This window comes from Nansenia antarctica, assembly GCF_963989245.1.
Source record: "Nansenia antarctica genome assembly, chromosome: 1".
In the NCBI taxonomy this organism is placed as follows: domain Eukaryota; kingdom Metazoa; phylum Chordata; class Actinopteri; order Argentiniformes; family Microstomatidae; genus Nansenia; species Nansenia antarctica.
The window spans coordinates 24,521,583-24,542,181 of record NC_137674.1 but is presented as its reverse complement, the minus strand read 5'-3'; the positions used below and the strand labels follow the sequence as shown (position 1 = coordinate 24,542,181).

At 41.8% G+C, this 20,599-nt stretch overlaps 2 protein-coding genes across 2 annotated transcripts in view; both read left to right on the top strand.

The window, feature by feature from the left end:
* The first annotated feature begins 92 nt into the window (after nt 1-92).
* On the top strand, nt 93-6,732 carry LOC308158273 (ubiquitin-conjugating enzyme E2 D2-like). The gene is made up of 7 exons (XM_080531867.1): nt 93-506; nt 2,924-2,987; nt 3,087-3,118; nt 3,924-4,001; nt 4,329-4,434; nt 4,745-4,838; nt 5,897-6,732. The coding sequence occupies exons 1-7, from the start codon at nt 483-485 to the stop codon at nt 5,940-5,942; spliced, it is 444 nt and encodes a 147-aa protein (XP_080387993.1). The 5' UTR covers nt 93-482; the 3' UTR covers nt 5,943-6,732.
* A 507-nt stretch (nt 6,733-7,239) lies between these two features.
* Nucleotides 7,240-20,599, top strand: part of manba (mannosidase, beta A, lysosomal) — a gene marked incomplete at its 5' end in the record, with an annotated part of 13,419 nt that continues 59 nt past the window's right edge. The window contains 17 exons of the mRNA XM_080542322.1: nt 7,240-7,455; nt 7,756-7,850; nt 7,988-8,093; nt 8,310-8,480; nt 9,176-9,299; nt 9,938-10,110; nt 10,336-10,443; nt 10,780-10,931; nt 13,429-13,546; nt 14,002-14,088; nt 14,937-15,104; nt 15,486-15,704; nt 16,365-16,529; nt 18,149-18,293; nt 18,399-18,541; nt 18,938-19,195; nt 19,704-19,988. Coding sequence (XP_080398448.1) covers nt 7,240-7,455; nt 7,756-7,850; nt 7,988-8,093; nt 8,310-8,480; nt 9,176-9,299; nt 9,938-10,110; nt 10,336-10,443; nt 10,780-10,931; nt 13,429-13,546; nt 14,002-14,088; nt 14,937-15,104; nt 15,486-15,704; nt 16,365-16,529; nt 18,149-18,293; nt 18,399-18,541; nt 18,938-19,195; nt 19,704-19,928 — 2,673 coding nt within the window. The 3' untranslated portion in view covers nt 19,929-19,988. The remainder of the gene's footprint in view (nt 7,456-7,755; nt 7,851-7,987; nt 8,094-8,309; nt 8,481-9,175; nt 9,300-9,937; nt 10,111-10,335; nt 10,444-10,779; nt 10,932-13,428; nt 13,547-14,001; nt 14,089-14,936; nt 15,105-15,485; nt 15,705-16,364; nt 16,530-18,148; nt 18,294-18,398; nt 18,542-18,937; nt 19,196-19,703; nt 19,989-20,599) is intronic.

Sequence of the window (20,599 nt, the reverse complement as noted above, 5' to 3'; positions counted from 1 at the left end):
GCTGGAGGGGCGGGGCCACACACAGGCCCGCCCAGTCTGAATGCGTGTAGCTCTAGCCAGCTAAAGCTGCCAGCTACTGGTTGTTTCGGACGAAGAGGACATCTTGTCGCTAGCGTTGTGCCGAGAGGAAGAGCTGTTGTTACGGACCAGCTACAGATGAACAAACACATCGATGACTATAGAAACGCGCTCGATCGTTTTGACACATATTAAGAGGCGATAGGGACGTTAACGGAGGACTGTTTTGGGTCTGTTTTCTTTTGTCTGCGATCGCCGCAAACGCCTAGGAGTTAGCTCGCTAAAACAGCTCGATTTAGGGCCGAAGGCGAAGTTTACCATTTTTTTGCATTAGCTTGCTGTTCAATCTATCTTTTTTTTTTTTTAGCAAGCTAGCTACAATACTGCTTAGCTATACTACAGGCAGTTGTCTTTCGATTCCCTGGCGAACGGAGAAGAGTCTCATAACTAGTCGGAGCGAGAGGATGGCGCTGAAAAGGATCCATAAGGTTGGTTCACTAGCTAGTCTGGCTCCCTACCTACCTACCTACCTCATCACACTTGGCAAGTCAGGAACTGAACAAGAACGACAGATAAACAAGCCCCCCCCCCCCGCTATGATACTGTTACTCGTTCATTTAACATGGAAACTGGTTATGGTTATTTAGCCAACTGGCTCGAAAGCTAAGTATTTAGCCCCTATCTAGGGTAGTTAGCTACAGAAAACGTTAGCAAAAGCCAAAGGGCTCACGTTGCTAACCGGCAGCGCTGCTTGTTTGACAGTTCAGATGTTGTTCAGTCGCTGTATAGTAGAGGCCTGTGCAGAACACTTACTTCTCAATTTCTGTTTTATAGATGCGTGCGATCTCTGGCACTAGGGGGTCGTCTGGGTTTGGGTCACATAGGAGTGAACAAATGGACAGAAGAACTGCAGAGAAAGAACAGTTAGGGACTGGGACTAGATGCAGGTGAATGGATCTTCTCTTGTGGACTGATCTCATAAAAAAGCCTGCAGCTGGCTAGCGGCTAGCAGACTTCCACCAGGCCTTCTCCTCCAGGCAACACAACAGGCAGCAGGGAGATCTCTGTCCGAGGTTTAGGCTCGCCAGTTGAGCCATGGTTCTACCAGGAAGTTGTAGGCTATGCAGGTTAGCAAGTGGTAGTTGGCTGTCGCAGATAAGCTAACAGTGAGCTTGTTAGATAGCCAATGTTATGTTTGTAGGGCTCTATCATACCCATAAGCCAGTGTTGGTGTACCTGGCTGGAGACTTTACACAGCAGTGAAGTCAAGTGTAGCTAGCCAACAGCTACATATGTGAAATTTTAGTGCTTGACACATAGCTAGCATTAAAGGAATGAACTGAAGAGAGAGAAGGGTAAAGAGAAGTTACCCTAGTAAAAGTAGTGTGAAAGTCTTCATTGTTGAATAACAGACCGTGTGTGTGGAGCCCCACAGGGTTGGGTGTAGGCCCCCCACCCCTTAAAAATAGACAGAGACCTAAAAATAACAGCAGAAGTAACCACCTCGGTTTCATCTTGCTGTGAACCCTAGTCATGATAACGAGTTGGCCCCTACCCCTAAACCAATGCATAATAGGCTAGGTGCACGATCTCCACTACTTCCTGAAAGGCACCTGGCATGAACATATTCTGTCTCACTCTATTGGTTTAACTGATTAATCAGCTGTGCAGTAAACTGTTGGAACACACAGTGCACAGCTGATTAATCAATTAAACCAATAGAGTGAGACAGGAGGATATGTTCATGCCAGGTGCCTTTCAGGAAGTAGTGGAGATAGTGCACCTAGCCTATTAAACAGGAGGGGGGTGGCAGGCAGGCGGTAGGATCTTTAACAGAGAGGCTTCACCCGGACTTCCTGAGCACTTCTACGGTCTCATTATGCCTGTCTCGCTCTACCACGTTACAGTACACACCAGGGTTCCCGCCCTAGGTCTTAAAAAACCTTAAAATCTAAAATCCAGCAATCAAATCCACAAGGCCTAAAAAGGTAGCACTTTTCAGTTATTCGGTCTAAAAATGAGGTGCTAGGTCTTAAAAAATGAGATCCTGCAAAGAAATCAGTCCGACCACATCTATTTACGCGGAAATTAATCAAGCTGGAACCAAAACAATGCCAATTCGCTTCCTTTTTTGTCTGTATGGCAGTGAAATCCCTAATTTCGTCACCTCAAGGATGACCAAAAGTTATCATATGGTGTCGCGAATAGGTCCCAAATTATATTTAAAGAGGTCTAAAAAAGGTCTTAAATTTGACTTTGAAACTTGTAGGAACCCTGACACACCTCAATTGTGACAAATTGTCTGTTTATGTTGACACCTCAGATCCTTTGCATGTCAGGAGTCAGGACATTTTCTCTATTCGGTTGTTAAGTCGTGACGTGTTTCCGGGTCCAACGTTGGCTGAGGCGCTCTCTTCGAAATGCCTCAGTAATAATAATAATTCATTATATTATATATAGCTGCAAAGTTTGCAGGAAAAGCGCTATACAAATAAAGTTATTATTATTATTATTATTATTATTATAATTATATAGCGCTTTTCCGAGGCTCAAAGACGCTGACAATATGGTGAAAACAGGGAAAGTGCTGTCCCTTGTTGTATGAATAGATCAGAGTCTAAAAAACGGTCATTCTACCGCTGTAGTACACTGGTACTCTGGTGCGGGGAGTTTCTGGTTTGGAAATTGCTAAACCGTGACGCCAAACGTACTGGGGTAAAAGGGCTTGCTTTTTTTGTTTGTTTTTTACAGATTAGGAATTAACTCAATGTTCATCGCTTTGTGTTGTCACCTTTTAAGTGTGATTGTCATTGTACTCATCTCCCTCTCTCCCCTCCCCTCTCCCTCCCTCCCTCCCTCTCCTCTCCCTCCCTCCCTCCCTCCCTCCCTCCCTCTGTCCCCTCAGGAGCTGAATGACCTGGCCCGTGACCCCCCAGCACAGTGCTCAGCAGGCCCAGTGGGAGATGACAGTAGGTGTCATATGTGTGGTTAATTAGTGTTCACTGAAACACCTACGAGGTGGATTTAGCTAAACTACTGTAACTCTGCTTCCTCTGCTTTATCCACAGTGTTTCACTGGCAAGCCACCATCATGGGCCCTGTAAGTAACTAAGTATCACCACAGGCTTTATTGATAACACTTATTGGGGGGATGACTTGAGGACTGTGACATTGATTTGTTATAGGTGTCAAAGATGGATATTGTCATATAGAATGTACAGCTTTTCAAAAAATGTCGGTTGAGAGAGGACGCTGGCGTTGCTTGTTCGCCGCTTCTCCGCCATACAAAGACACTTAGATTTAGTCATCTAAAAATGTATTACACTCCTATACTTTCTTTTCTTTATTTTTTGGTTTCTTTTCATTATTACTACCCGATCTTTTCAGTTTGTAAAACGTCTGTGAGTGTCTAGAAAAGCGCTATATAAGTCTAATGTATTATTATTATTATTATTATTATTATTATTATTATTATTATTATTATTATTGCTGACTATGAGTCTATGTTTTACTCATAAGAGCATAGAGGGATTATGTTTGATTATACAACAGTTAGTTCCGACCAAGTAATTTGCTTGGACAAGAGGCAGTATAACAGCACTGGGACTTTTAACTATAGGTATCACTCCGAAATGACCGTTAATACAAAGTAGCTAGCTTGCAGATGTTTGTGTTCAGGTTACTAGGCAACAGTCCAGTTGCGGAACTATGTTTTGTTGACGGAGCCAAAATAAATTATTAAATAAACAAACAAATCATAATCTGTTGTCACTTATTACTGAATGTACCTACGACCAAATCACAGCCGTGCTGATATTCAGTATAACACACTCCCTCTCGTGTGATATTGCTTAATTATAGTTATGGCTGATCTTTGACTGATGTTTACTCTCTCTAACCTCCAGAATGACAGTCCATATCAGGGGGGAGTTTTCTTCTTGACAATTCATTTCCCAACAGACTACCCTTTCAAACCACCTAAGGTAAGACATTTAAGCTTTTGTTCTCTAAATATCTTTTCCACTGCTTAGTGAAATGTTTTAATAAAAATTCAATCATGATGTGAATTCAGGGTATATTTTTCTATTGGTTTTTGGTTTGGAAAATACAATTGCATGATTTCATAATTTGGGTGAACTATTCCTTGATCAGTAGCAAAACATTTACTTGTGTGGGCATTTTTATTTTATTGTCAAGACCTGATCACGATAAAGCAGATATTGTATTATTTTTAAATGTATTGACATTTGTTGTATTGATCTTCACTTTTGTTTTGCTTATCCACACTGTATGTTGTGTCTCTCTTTTAGGTTGCATTTACCACAAGAATTTACCACCCAAATATTAACAGTAATGGCAGTATCTGTCTGGATATTCTCAGATCTCAGTGGTCACCTGCATTAACTATTTCTAAAGGTAGGGGGTGCATTGACAGTCAAAATAGATCTGTAATCATATACCTGTGGCACTTTATGGTACTGATGGATATATTTTACATTGTTAATAATTTGTCATTGTCCAATCATCATTTTTGCTGCAGCACATGCAAGTGTAAATGTGTCAGAAATTGTCAGAAATTGTCATATTGTGTGTGTGTGTGTGTGTGTGAGACCTTTCAAGTAGTTGGAAGGGCAGCTGTTTTCTCCCTTTTTTATGAGATCAGTCCACAAGAGAAGATCCATTCACCTGCATCTAGTCCCAGTCCCTAACTGTTCTTTCTCTGCAGTTCTTCTGTCCATTTGTTCACTCCTATGTGACCCAAACCCAGACGACCCCCTAGTGCCAGAGATCGCACGCATCTATAAAACAGAAATTGAGAAGTAAGTGTTCTGCACAGTTGTTGACACCCCCTTCAGTCTCCTGTTAGGAAAATCGACCAATATTTAAAACCTGTTGTTTTATTTATCGCACACTTTCATTGTTTATATTGTCACAGAAGGTGAAATTACAGATTTTTGTAACACAATTGTCTGTTCTATGCGGACGGCATATAGAATTTGATCACGATAATTTCTCTCAGCGTCATGCCGTTTTCATCCCTTTCTTCTTTTGAGTCTGTTCAGCAGTGCTTTGTCCACTGGTCAGACTGACAACTCCAACCATAGGTCTGTGTGTGCAAATAAAGCAGTCAGTTGCCTGAATACTATGTGTAACCCACGTTTGCTCTGTTAGGTACAATAGACTAGCTCTGGAATGGACAACAAAGTATGCCATGCTTTAGGGTAAGGCTAAAGGCTAAAGGCTAGCTGTGCATTTTGGACAGACAGCAGTATGAGTTTGGTCTATGTTTGTAGCATGTAGTCCTCACCCCACTGTCTGTCTGTCATGCTGGACTAACCAGAGGCCTTCTTGCCCCCTGCCCCTCTGCTTTCTACTGCAGTCCATGTAAGGCTGTAGTCACCATTGTGTTTTGCTCTAGAAGGTTCTACGGTTTGATGGGATTGTGTTTTACCATACCAATTTCAGATTTTTAAATGTGTATTTAACTTGCATTTGTTGTCCCGGCAGTCACTTGTTGTAAACAACTTAAGTAGCCCTTTTTGGCCTCAAAGAAAGTGAAGGAGAGGTGGTGGTGTAGTGAGTAGGATGTTGTATGTCATTTAAATGTTCATCTATGATGTTGATCCGATTAGATACTGCTATCATTAAGTGTGTTTGAACACTAATTGCTTTTGTTACACACTGAAATTGTGAACAAATTATTTGTGAAAATGTTTTTTTTGTGAAAGAATGTTTTTTTTGGATAACACTAGTTTGCCCTATGTTTCTTGATTGGTGTGTCGATGGGGATGTTTCTGTTTTCCTTTTTTAGTATGATTATTATACGAAATATTTAATCTAGTTGTGGGGGTTTGACGACGTTCTCTCTGTCTTGCAGATACAACAGAATAGCAAAAGAATGGACACAGAAATACGCCATGTGATGACATCACATGGAAACCTGAAGGAGAACGTTGTAGCTGGATTCAACTTAAATTGTTGGTTTAATTTTTTGTTTTGTTCTTTAATTAGACCATTTTGCCCCCATTTTCACCCATGTGCCCATAAGAAGATAGTGTTTCTAGCTTGGAGAAGTGCCAGTTTCATTTTAGATAAAAAAAAAAAAAAAAACATTTTCATCTGGAGTCTTCCATGGTTCTGAACTCTCGATGTGAGCATGCACAAAGTATACGGCTGGCCTTGCCTGCGCTGCCACTCGGTCACAAGACTTAAATGACCCAAATTGACGGTGTTACTCGTTGTTTTGAACACATGCTGAAGACACTGACTCAACTTGGACATGTCTCATCTGGACCGAGCCGTTGGTGTGATGTCAGTGTATGCTTTTCTTCTAGTGTTAGAGACCCATGGCCTGAGAAAACATATTTTACGTCATTACCAACTGTGAAACAAGACAAACCCTGCAGTATGTGTCAGCATCCACAGTTAGGAAAATATAAGAATTTTAATGTTGTATTTTATGCATGTTATTAAAGGTATATATCCGATATGTTCTGCAAAATGAGGTGGATTGCAGGGGCGGGCAGTTGGAAACTTGGTCCCTTTTGAGGCTTTCTATCATTTATTTTTCATTGTTTTAGAAGTTGAGAGCTATTTAGTTAATTCATCCTATTAAACACTGTCTTCTTGTAGCCCTGAAATGATGCAAAGCTAACGGTTGATGATCAACTATAGCTCTGTTTCTTTTAAGTTTTCCCCTCAATAAAGTTGCTTAAAGCATACCTATGTGCTGTGTTTTATTGTTGATTGTGTACAAGATCTTTGCATAATTTTCTTAGATATGAAATGAAATACTATGTTATAGTGATAGTGTAGTAGTGGAACACTTGAAACAGTTGGTTGAAAAATATATAAATATGAAACAGGTTTCTGTGCAGCTCAGCTCATCTGATTTTACGACACCCATTGTAAAAGTGTCCGTTTTATTGCAACTGTCAACTGTTATGTCAGCGTGACATTAGATACTAAAACATTCTTCATGGAGAATGATCTCCATATCACGTATTAAAAGCACTGCCAATGCCATAACCAACCACTCCAAGCCCAGATGTGTTTTATTAGTGCCACGTGCGACGAGCTGATCTGGGTCACATGATCGCAGGTCAGCTGACCCCAGGTCATATATGATCCATTCCCGGGTCATATGACTTGAGTCGAGAAGCTGTACACACACACACACACACACACACACACACACACACACACACACACACACACACAATGACAACGCTTAGCAACAGAGGAAACCTTCTTGTTTACTTTAAGTATGCAGTGTGTTTTCATGTCTTATTTGGATACGTTATATCCGGAGAAGAGCCGCTCGTGTACAATTTAAACGGGAAATGGACGTTGCAGAACTCAAACGGGTCACTGTCGCTGCCTGCAGAAGTCCCCGGGTGTGTTCACTCAGCTCTGCAGAAACAGGACTTTGTCCAGGTACGATTGACATCATTTTGTACTCTGAAGTCTGAAATCACACCAGACGAGAAGTTTTCCATTCAGTCCGCATTGAGCCAAATGTGTACTAGCTACTGATAAATTATTAAGAAATAATGAATTCCATGGATACGCGAGTGGACCAGTTAAGAGCATTTAAAGCACAGTAAAGTGCAGTTGATTTTCAGGATTGGGTTGTTTTTCTGCCGCTAAAGTGTGCAGCTCAATGTCTCTTTCTCCGAGATGAAGAGCTTTCCTATGTTTTAATACCCCCCCCCCCCCCCCCCTCTCTCTCCTCAGGATCTGTACTACAGGTTCAATGACGTGGCGTACAGGTGGATTGCTCTTGATAACTGGACATACATGACTACAATATCAGTGTCACCTGCGCTAAGGTCATTTTATAATGCTCTTTTTGTTTTTTGTCAATAGTTTGGTATTTTACACAAATTACACATCATCACCTTCCACATGCAGTTCCAGAATATGGATACATTCTCATACTTTTACTTTTATCTTTCTGTCTACACAGGGCTAAAAAGAGAGTGCAACTGGTGTTTGAAGGAGTGGACACTATAGCTTCCATCTACATTAATGGAATCATTGTGGGCAAGACGGATAACATGTTTCGCAGATATGTATGTTTAGAAGACATGAAAATCATATAATATTTTTTTTTTATATAATAATTATTAAATTAGTTATTTTTCTATGTTCAGATGTTTCAATTCTTGAATGTCTTTTTTACTGTACATGGGCCGGGCGGGATATATTCTTTTCTTTAACAAATCTTCTGGAATGCTGTAATTTTTCCTGTGTAAAAGGCTGTCATTCCGTGTCTCTCTGGTCTTCAGGATTTTGAAGTAGGTGGCTTGTTAACAGACGGTGAGAACCTACTGGAGGTGAACTTCCTGTCCCCCGTGGTCTACGCCTTTGACCAGAGCCAGGCCTCCGCCTACAGGGTGCCCCCAGATTGTCCTCCAGATGTGCAGAAGGGTGAATGTCACGTCAACTTCATCAGAAAGGCGAGTTAAGTGGTTCTTCTTCTTCGGCGTATGGGTTGTTGTTTTCCTCTCCACTCCACCAGGCTCGGGGCCGAGGGGCTACCCTTTTACCACCCCGAGACCTGGTTGAGGGGCTCACTCGGGCTATATTTCTGGACACCCCTCCAGAAGAGTTAAGTGGTATGAATTGGTTTCAAGTTTAGACAATTGCATTGTTTTGGATATTCATTTGTTTTATTTGTTTTGATATGAATGTTTGTTACTGCAGCACAACAACACAAACATTCATATGAAAACAAATGGATATCAAAACAATGCAATTGTCTAAACTTGAAACCAATTAACCTCCATTTACAGACTTACAACTAGCAAATTCACATACTTGAATCACTTGCTGTAGAAGGTCTGTCTCTCCTATGAATTTATTAGTTAACAGTAATAAGCGACAACAGATTATGATTTGTTTGTTTATTTAATCATAAAAATAAACAAAAAATAGTTACGCAACTGAACTTCAAATGGACTGTTGCCTAGTAACCTGAACACAAACATGTAGCCTAATTAACGGTCATTTAGTAGAACATCTGTGCGGCGGAGTGATACATATAGTTAAAAGTCCCAGTGCTGTTATACTGTATATCAGCACTCATGGAATGCCTCTTGTCCAATCAAATCCAATCAAATGACTTGGTCGGAACTAACTGCCTTTTCTCCAGGCCCAGAACTCCTTCAGTTGGGACTGGGGTCCGTCCTTCCCGTCCATGGGGTTGTGGAAGGGGGTGCGTCTCGAAGCCTTTGATGTGCTGCGGCTGATCCATCTTTCTACTGTCCCAGTCTACAGTATGTCCCCCTATGACAGGGTTCCCGCACTGGTCTTAAAAAACCAAAAAATGTCTCAAATCCAGCAATACAACCCACAAGGCCTAAAAAGGTCTCAAATTTCAGCTGTTTGATCTAAAAATGAGATGCTAGGTCTTAAAAATGAGACCCCTGCAAGGAAATCAGTCCGACCACATCTATTTACGTGGAAAAGCTGGAACCCAAAAAAATGCCAATTCGCTTCCTTTTATGTCTGTATGGCAGTGAAATCCCTAATTTCATCACCTCGAGGATGACAAAAAGCTATCATATGATGTTGCAAATAGGTTAAAAAATCTATTCAAAGAGGTCTAAAAAAGGTCTAAAAAGGTCTTAAATTCGACTTGTTGAAACTTGTAGGAACCCTGCTAGTATTGCACACTATTATTATAATATTCTTATTAACATTATTATTAACATGTTATAACATAACATTATTATTATTACTATCATTTCATAACCTCTTTGAGCTCTCTCACACTTCTGGTGCATTCTGTATCAAATTGTTCAGGTTGAATTAGTGTCACCATTTTTTTTTTTTTTTTTTTATCGTATTCTATTAATTTGTGAATGAGCTTTCCTAGTCCTGCTGACCTGGCTGTGGTCCTCGTGTTTGCTAGACTCCTCCCTCTCTCAGTGGACGGTGAAGGCTGAACTGCTTGTTGATGCTGTTGAGGCAACAAAAGCGCAAGTCACCCTTTCTCTACTGGGTTTGGACACAGAACAGCCGTTCCAAGTGTTGTTTCTCCCTGGGCAGAGCAAGTACACCTTCGACCTTCATGTTAATAACACGGTGAGCAAAGGATGCTGGGAAGGTGAATGTGTGAATGCAGAAATTACCTCTAAATTACCATAATAATTTGTCCAGCCCAGATACATCTATTTTACTGGCTCTGTTCTTCACTGTGTGTGTGTGTGTGTGTGTGTGTGTGTGTGTGTGTGTGTGTGTGTGTGTGTGTGTGTGTGTGTCTGTGTCTGTGTCTGTGTCTGTGTGTGTCTGTGTCTGTGTCTCTTCTAGAGTAGTGTGGATCTGTGGTGGCCGAATGGATATGGTGGACAGCCTGCATATGACCTATGGTTGAGAGCCATAGTTGGAGGAGCATTTGTCTTCAGCACACACACCCAGGTCAGAGCTCACCTAACCATCCTTCCTGTCCTTCCCCTCTCATTCCTTTCTTCTTCTTTTTTTAAATGAATTAATCTGTAATGTAGTAATGTGGCTCTATAATTTGTTACTTGAAAGTCTGTTCCCTATTTACATTTTTTAATTTTTTAATTTTTGGCATTTAGCAGACCAAAGCGACTTACACTCAATACATTTGACTAAGCAAGTGAATCATCAATCCACCAGTCGTAGCAGGAAGTGTAATCCAGCTCAGGCCCGGGGCCATTGGCATTCTCTGTGATAGAAGTATCACCATCTTCTAAACCTAGCCTTTTTTTGTTGTTTTTTTATCCTCAGGTGTATTTCCGCACAGTAGAGCTAGTACAAGAGCCTATCGTAGGTTCCACTGGTCTGAGCTTTTACTTCCGGGTCAACGGGCGACCTGTCTTTCTGAAAGGCTCCAACTGGATCCCAGCTCACTCCTTCCAGGACCTGGTCACCCCGACTGTGTGAGAGGATGGCTCTTTGGGCTCATTTTACATTACATTTTTGGCATTTAGCAGACGCCTTATTCCAAAGCGACTTACAATCAATACATTTGACTAAGCATGTGAATCATCAGTCCACCAGTCGTAGCAGGAAGAGTAATCCAGCTCAGGCCCGGGGCCATTGGAAAAACCTTCTCCTATCACCTTCTTCTAAACTTTTTTTTTTTTTTTTTTACACTGGAGGAACAGAGAAACAGTCCAAGGGGGGCAATAGAAGTTTTTAGGTACACAGTAGAGGGGAAAGCGGGTGTCCCACTTTAGTTGAAAGTTGTCGTAACATCTTACAATTTTAATTTAGTTGAAAAATGTAGTATATTCAGGTTCAGATTCAGTTTAATTGTCATTTATTTATTTATTGGAAGGATCCCCGTTAGCTATACCCATAGGCATGAGCTACTTTTAGTGGGGTCCACATTTAAAACATACATTACAAATAACATTTAACATATAAAACATACTTAAATTACAAATATCAAACATTAAAATATATCATACGTTATATACACTTTTACATTTGGCATAATATAAAACACTTAAATCTCTAGTTACATAAAAATAGAACAAACTACAACCATGTTAGAGAGGACTACACATTTCCATCTACGGTACTACACATCACCCTCTAGTGTCACAAGTTTGCTGTGCCCAGGTGTTTCCTTATCTGCTTTTTGAACATACGTTTACTTGTTTATAGTTTGTGTTGGTAGTAGGTTCCATGACGTCATGGCTCTGTATTTGTACAAGTACAAAGACAACAAAATGCAATCTGTGCAAAACAGAAATCTGGGCATAGATCGATCTGTGCATAGTGCAAAAGCCATAAAAGTATTTGACAGATATGTACAGTGTGATATATACAGACAGGAGAGAAGATATGTACAGTAAAGATATATGCAGTATGATATGTACAGAACGAGGGCAATGGATATCAATACAATATGTACAGTTAGGGTAAATGTACAGTGTGCCAAACAGCCAGGTTGAAGTCCTGAGTGATATGGGGGGTGAGAGGTGTCTTCAATGATGCCTCGTGCCCTCCACAGACACCGTTTTTTCCAAATCATTGGATTTCTAATAATAATAATAATAATAATAATAATAATAATATCTTGGATTTGTATAGCGCCTTTCTCAGACCCAAGGACGCTTAACAGATTTCATAGACAGACATTCAGACAGACAGAACAGAAAAACAAAGCAAAGAAAACAAAGACAGCGAGAGTGACAAACTAGACTAGTGGCCAAAGGCCTTAGAGAACAGGTGGGTTTTGAGGGCTGATTTAAAGGTATCCAGGGTGAGGGCGTTGCGGATCGCTGTGGGGAGAGAGTTCCAGTGGGTGGGAGCTGCCACACTGAAAGCTCTGCCCCCGAAGGTCCGTAGGTTGGTGCGGGGGGTGCAGAGCAGACCCATGTCTGAGGACCGCAGGTTCCGAGAAGGGGTGTGTTGACAGAGAAGGTCAGTGAGGTACTGGGGGGCGCAGGCGTGGAGGGATTTGTAGGTGAGGAGGAGGATTTTGTAGGTGATGCGGGACTTGACAAGAAGCCATTATGATTACTATATTACTAGGGATGTCCCGATCCGATACTGATATCGGATATCGCCGCGATATTGGACCTGAATGCTGGATCGCGGATCGCACCAGAAAAAAAAGGCTCCAATCCGCGCTCTCGATCTGGTGTGTCACTCAAGTGACAACAACAGTAGTAGCCAGTGGTCACGTGCATGACCAGGGCTCGATAGTGCGACTGTTTTGGTCGCATTTGCGAGTGAATATATTTCTGTGCGACTTGGAAATACATTCAATCGCACCAGTGCGACTAAGAGACTGCTGAACTACTGTCATGCGCAGTCAAACTTATGTGTATAAGCGATGAGGGAATGAAAACAGTGAACAGAAACGCGTGTCGCAGAAATGCTTCACGCGAGTCCTATATGCGCTTAAAATGCGCATAATGGATACAGCTCTCATAGTTCGTAGCGCTGTGTGCTTCCGGTTTCATTACAAAGAGGTTAACCCTATATGTGCCTGACGTCTAACAACATTCAAATGACTCTAACTTCATATTTTTTCGGATTTCAATGTATGACACATCATTTGAAAGCTTATGATCCGTAGTTCCAATCCACAACACGTCGCATTTGTTGCTTTAATAAAGGCTGGCAGTCTTTAATTTAACTGTTGTTGGTGTGGACTATATACTGGGGAGGTATTTGTTATTATTCAGGGGTCAAAAAAATTATACAAATATCGGATCGGTATCGGTATCGCAGATACCCGAAGCCCAGGTATCGGTATCGGTATCGGTAGTGAAAAAGTCGGATCGGGACATCCCTATATATTACTATTCTAACATTGTGCCACATATAAATGCCACATTGTAAATTGATAGATTTCCAGGAAGTTGTCTCATAACCTGTACATTATGCTTTACTGCCGTCTGTCCTGTGTAATTCAAGCCTATGGAATTTGCTGAAGTCTGCTGTGGATGCCAATATGAATGCTCTCCGAGTATGGGGGGGCGGAGTCTATGAGGACGACGAATTCTATCGGATGTGTGATGAAATGGGGATCATGGTAACTTTCGTCTTTGCCAAACTTAAAAACGTATATTTGTCTGGCCTCTGTTGGGATGTTGGCTAAATATAATGGACAAATCTGAATCGTATATTACATTATGTAATTCATTGGATTCATATGAATGAATTTATGATCTTTATTTTCATTGTAACAGGTACAACGAAATTCAAATGCAAACCCTAGGTGCTAACAAACAAACACAGTCCAAAGATAATAAAAAAAACAAGAATGAGACATAAATAGGGGGGGGATATAAATAAAAATAGGGGGACAAGTGATCGGTAGACATCTGAGAATGTATCTATTATGTGAACTTATATACTTATATACACTATATGGCCTATTCACAGGGGGGTATATCGACAGGGGGGGAGTTAGCATGTAACTGTGATATACGGAACTGTGAAATATGGAAAAGTACTTGAAAAAACGACTTGAATGGCTTTCCTTAGGTTTGGCAGGACTTCATGTTTGCCTGTGCGTTATACCGTACGGAGCAGGGCTTTATCCAGACAGTGAGGGAGGAGGTAACCCAACAGGTGAGCTACATGCAGTAATTGGCGTGCCTTCCTCTCAATGTTTGGTACTGTAGTATTTTTACCTTCTGAAAGGTAAAGGCTAGGACTGGTGATATCAAGCGAAAGGTTCTTTATATACAATCTGCAGTGATACACTTCTTTTTTAAAAATAAAATAAAATCAGATTTTATCCCTTTTTCACCCAATTTGGTATCCAATTGCACCCAACCTAGTATCCAATTATCCCCTGCCTATTGCGTAGGATCCGCCGCACGACCCCGTGGCCGGCAGCCTCAGAGGAGATAGCCAGGCAGACTAGCTGTCTGGCTCCTCGAGCCCAACACCGTTATTCCGGCACCCCGGGGGCGGTGTTGCGCGACGGATCCTTGTCCGGAAATAGTCCTATACCCCCCTTGGGAGCGGCCGCTCAATATGCTGCTCCCTGTGGGCCCGAGCCATATCCGGATCTGGCGAGACCGGGATTCGATCCCAGTCCCCTGTGGGCAGCTTGCACTAGAGGCTAATGCTTAGACCGCTGCGCCACCGCGGGGCACCCAGTGATACACTTCTGATCACTTTCTATAAAACGAGCTATTGGATAAACCACTTTCTATTCAATGTGCAATTCACGTTTCTCAAAAACAAACTGTCAACTTATATGACGTCTTGCATACAAGGCATTCTAGAACCTTAACTTGTAGAACCTTAGCGATAAATAAGAACACCTAACTGTCAATCAACTATGCAACACCTCAATCAATCTCTTTTAACTGTCAATCAATCATGCAACATATTATTCAATCATGTAACCTATAAAGTTACAACAGGTACGATATATAACCAGAGCTCTTTCCTGTTTTGTCAACAAGGTGAGACGTTTGAAGTCTCACCCCTCCATCATCGTGTGGAGTGGGAACAACGAGAACGAGGCGGCTTTGGCAACAGATTGGTTCGGCATTCCTACATCTCAGCGACCTAAGTACCACAAAGACTATGTGACTCTGTACGTGGACAACATTAGGGCAATCGTTCAGGAGGTGAGTGACCAAATAGCTGATCCTTTTTATGTGAGAGTCATGTAATAAAGCACTAGGTAGTATAATAATAACACATCGTGAGCTTAGAATGATAAGGTTCTATCTCCGTTTAGGGTAGTTCAGAGATATTGAGCATCAACGTTTTTACATTCCATTATGTTCTGTGAGATGGAACCTTTGTATTTTATTAATTTCTAACTAAAACATTTTAACATTTTAAAAATAACACCACACAGGCATTAATAAACACCTAATGGATCAGATTATGTAAAAAACAAAATTTTGACAAAAATGGAGATAGAACCTTATAATTCTAATGTCACGACATGGAAAAATAGTCTTTGTTTGTTATGATGATAACGGCCCTCCTCTCCTCTTCAGGAAGACAGGAGTCGCCCGTTCCTCGTCTCTAGTCCCACAAATGGGGCTGAGTCGGAGCAGGAGGGATGGGTAGCCAGTGACCCCTATGACCCTCACTTTGGGGACACCCACTTCTACAGTTACACCCAAGACTGCTGGGACTGGAGGAACTTTCCCCGTACCCGCTTCGCCTCAGAATACGGCTTCCAGTCCTGGCCCTCCTTCTCCACCCTACAGAAGGTATGTTGGTGGCTGTAGGCGGCTGTGGCGGCAGGAGGTAGAGCCGGCGTCAAATGATCGCAAGGTCGGCAGATTGGCGGTTCGAGTCCCGGCTGGCCACATGTCTACAAAGTGTCCTTGGGCAAGACACTGAACCCCAAATTGCTCCCAGTGAGCGGGGCCGGCTGGTAGCTTGCAGCCATTGGTGTGTGAATGTGTGTGTGAATGGGTGAATGAGAGGCCGTTGTAAAGCACTTTGGATAAAGGCGCTACATAAGTGCAATCCGTTTACCATTTATTGAAGCATATCAGACTACAGGGCTCTGTTAGTTTGACTTACCCAGGGCGAGTCCTCGTGTCTTCTTCTCTCTTGTCTGTATGGACATGGATGTAGGGCTGAGACTGCGTGACGTTAGAATTATAAGGTTCTATCTCCATTTTTGTCAAAATTGAGTTTTTTACATAATATGATCCATTAGGTGTTTATTAATGCCTGTGTGGTGTTTACATTTTTAAAATGTTTACATTTTTTAGTTAGTAATTCATAAAATACAAAGGTTCCATCTCACAAAACATAATGGAATGTAAAAACGTTGACGCTCAATATCTCTGAACTACCCTAAACGGAGATAGAACCTTATCATTCTAAGCTCACGACTGGTCGTTTCTCCGTGCTCACAGGTCTCGGTGGCAGAAGACTGGAGCTACTGGAGCAACTTCTCCTCCCACCGTCAACACCACGAGAATGGTAACAAGCAAATGCTACAGCAGGCTGGTCTACACTTCCACTTGCCGGACTCCTCTGATCCATTGAAACGCTACAAAGACACTCTGTACCTTACACAGGTAAACTGCACACGCAGCCTCTTTAACACTAGAACAGCCATGGTGGGGGTCAAAGTGACCCTGTGAGTATTTTTTTTTTATACCTTTGCACTCCTTTCATGACTTCTCCTAGATATGTGCGTTCTACCACCCAGTATCCGTACATTTTCAAAATCACATCAGGAAAAGCTAGTATAAAGCTATTGCAGTTTGTCTGTGTAGGAGGCAGGCTAATTTACAAGAAGCGCCCCCTAGTGATCATTGTGTGTAAGTAGCAGATTTAAATTCTAAAGAGGGGGTCTATTAGAACAAGATGTACAGTCTGTTCAGTACTGTTTATTTTGAAATAAATTCTTACCTGTAGCGTTTGACAGCAGATGATGGTAGACATATTTAATGTAAAGTTATCAATCTAACGCTAGGCTAATTTGTGCATGATAGTCGTGCATTTTGACCTATTTCCATGTCGCATTTCCCCTATGGAGCTATTTTAGTGCCATCAGAAATTGAATTGTCAGATTGAATTGAATATGAGCACACATTGAATTGTATATGACAGATCTGAATTGTATTCAATTCAGTTTTCATTATTTTAATTCCGTTTTCAAATTCAGTTTCTCAAAATACAATTCAGTTGTTCTCAAAATACAATTCAGTTCTCAAAATACAATTCAGTTTTTCTCAAAATACAATTCAGTTTTAGAGGCACTCATCCGGGGACTCTGGGCTAGGTAGAATAATAGAGCACCGATTCTAAGAGCAATTGCGCGTCATCTCCCTGTCATCAGAATGATTACGCCCCTTTTTGGGTGATAGAAGTGTAGTTTGACTGGCGGTCAATGGGAATTTCTGGTCTTTGCTACTTTAATCCGATAAAATAAGAAAACAGTATTGCTTTTTAGATATTAGATGCCCGAATCCGATGGCCAGTTAGGCAAACTATTATATAGTGTGGTTTCCGATCAATGATCGACGTCGTTATATGGAGAAAAGTAATGAAATAGGCAATGTGTGTCCTTTCAGTCTGTCTCCAGAGCAGTTACACGTCATCTCCCTGTCATCAGAACGATCACGTCCCCTGTTGGGTGCTAGACGTGTAGACGTTTGACTGGTAGTCAATGGAATTTTGTGGTCTTTGCTACTTTAATCCGATAAAATAAGAAAACTGTATCGCTTTTTAGATATTAGGATCTCAAATCCGATGGCCAGTCAGGCAAACAATTATATAGTGTCGTTGCCGATCAATGATCGACGTTGTTATATGGAGAACATTTATGAAATAGGCAGTGAATGTGTGTCCTTTCAGTCTGCCTCCATCCATGTGGATGTACCACCCAATTATAAGGTTCTATCTCCGTTTAGGGTAGTTCAGAGATATTGAGCGTCAAAGTTTTTACATTCCATTATGTTTTGTGAGATGGAACCTTTGTATTTTATGAATTACTAACTCAAAAATGTCAACATTTAAAAAAATAACACCACAGGCATTAATAAACACCTAATGGATCAGATTATGTAAAGAACTCTTGACAAAAATGGAGATCGAACCTTATAATTCTAACATCACGAGGGGTAGAAAAGGGAAACGGGATTGGGCCCGAAAACAAAAACCTTGGGTTCTCTGTGTCATGTTGTAACAGGTTATGCAGGCCCAGTGTGTTAAGACTCAGACTGAGTTCTATCGCCGCAGTCAGAGTGAGATTCTGGAGGGTAAAGGTCATACCATGGGTGCTCTCTACTGGCAGCTGAACGACATCTGGCAGGGCCCCTCCTGGTCATCTATTGGTATGTATCACGTTGACACAAGTATATATATTCATGTTTTGTCTCTCTTGTTGGAAAAAATGGGACAAAATGCATTTGGAATAATACCTCTTTTTTTGTTTCCAGAGTTTGGTGGGAAATGGAAGATGCTACATTATTTCGCTCAAGACTTCTTCGCCCCTGTGCTGCCTGTGGGCTTCGAGGACGAGGGTTCTCTGCTCATCTACGCCGTGTCTGACCTGAGCCACGATCTCAACCTCAGGGCTGTGGTATGTCGTCTCTCGTCATTACATTTACATTTTTGCCATTTAGCAGACGCCTTATTCCAAAGCGACTTACAATCAATACATTTGACTAAGCAAGTGAATCATCAATCCACCAGTCGTAGCAGGAAGAGGAAGGAGACTGCCAATATATTTTATACATATAGACACTGGAGAACAGAGAGACAGTACAAGGGGGGCAGTAGAAGTAATAGGGGACACAGTAAAGGGGAAAAGCGGGTGTCTCAGGAGACGCAGTGCTGGGGGGCAGTAGATGTCTCAGGAGGAGCAGTTAAGGTGTAACCTCATTATGTTCAACTCATCCAATAGCTGTATGTCATTAACATGATAACCTGCACATTCAAGACACAACGTTGACTGTTTGTTTGATCTTATTCTCAGATGTCAGTGTATGAGTGGAGTAGGCTGGAGCCTGTGTGTACTCTGGTGTCTGGGCTGACTCTGGTGAGAGGGGGGAGTGCTGAGGTCGTCCACACACAGCTCATCTCCGCCCTGTTGGCTGGATGTGGCAGTTGCACCCGTCTCACCTGCGTTCTCACCTTTCATCTTGAAGACAAGAGTGGCCAGCAGGGTCCCAGGAACCACTTCTTCCTGAGCTCACCCAAGGAGGCTCAAGGAATGCAGAGACCCAACATCACAGTAAGAGATCAGGGTATCCCGTGCTGGTCTTAAAAAGCCCTAAAGTCTAAAAATCCAGCAATCAAATTCATAAGGATTAAAAAAGGTCTCAAATGTCAGTTGTTCAGTCTAAAAATTAGGTGCTAGGTCTTAAAAACGAGATCCTGCAAGGAAATCAGTCCGACCACATCTATTTACATGGTAATGAATCAAGCTGGAACCCCAAAAATGCCAATTTGCTTCCTTGTTTGTCTGTATGGCAGTGAAATCCCTAATTTCATCACCTCGAGGATGACAAAAAGCTATCATATGGTGCTGCAAATAGGTCAAAAATTCTATTCAAAGAGGTCTAAAAAAGGTCTTAAATTTGACTTGTTGAAACTTGTAGGAACCCTGGAGATGCACCACCAGGAGAGACTCTGCTAAGGTTTTGATTGTATAGATGATGCTCTTCTGTTTCATCTCCCTGTCTCTCTTTAGGATTAATGTGAACCTAAAAAACCTTAAACCTTCTCTCTTCCTCTCTTAGGCCAAGGTCCAGCAGGACGAGATGGGGTTTGTTGTCACCCTCCAGTCCTCTATAATCGCACCTTTCGTCTGGCTTGACATGGGGAACGTCCCAGGACGCTTTGACTCAAACGGCTTCCTCATGGTCACTAGGAACAGAACAGTTCGTTTCTACCCTGGACGTCCAACCAGCGTCCAGGAGTTATCCCGTTCCCTTATCGTCACCTCCTTGAGAGATGTGCACTGAGCCCGCATCCAGAAGCATCTAGAAGAATCATGTTAATATGCACTACCCACCCTGATGGAGGTGTGCCGCTTTGGTACTGGACTGAACTATTCGGTTGTTAAGTCTGACGTCAAACGTGACGTTTAGCAATTTCCGGGTCCAAACCAGAAATTCCCCGCACCAGAGTACCAGTGTACTAAAGCACCAGAGTACCAGTGTACTAAAGCACCAGAGTACCAGTGTACTAAAGCGGTAGAATGACAGTTCAATCGTTTTTTTAGACTCTGATCTATTCATACAACAAGGGACACAGCACTTTCCCGTTTTTCCCATATTTGTCAGCGTCTTGGAGCCTCGGAAAAGCGCTATACAAATATAATGAATTATTATTATTACTGAGGTTTTTATTATTATTACTGAGGAATATTCGGTGGATTCTATCTCCTATACTTCACAGAGAAAGTATTGAAGATTGTACTGAAAACAGAGCATGGGGTAAGATCTGCCTTTTAAAAGGTCAATTGACAAAGTATTATGAATTTTTATGTTATTTTCTCTGAGTGGGGCAATCCCACTCATATTTAGAAGAGAGCGCCTCAGCCAACGTTGGACCCGGGAAACACGTCACGACCTAACAACCGAATAGACCCCTTCATTTGAAGCACTGACTGATTATCTGACTTGCGTTGCTG

Excerpts from the sequence above, each read along its gene's own strand:
- LOC308158273 (XM_080531867.1), top strand. The coding sequence starts at position 483 with ATGGCGCTGAAAAGGATCCATAAG. Across the intron at positions 2,988-3,086 it reads AGGCCCAGTGGGAGATGACA|TGTTTCACTGGCAAGCCACC; the intron begins GTAGGTGTCATA and ends CTTTATCCACAG. Across the intron at positions 4,002-4,328 it reads ACCCTTTCAAACCACCTAAG|GTTGCATTTACCACAAGAAT; the intron begins GTAAGACATTTA and ends TCTCTCTTTTAG.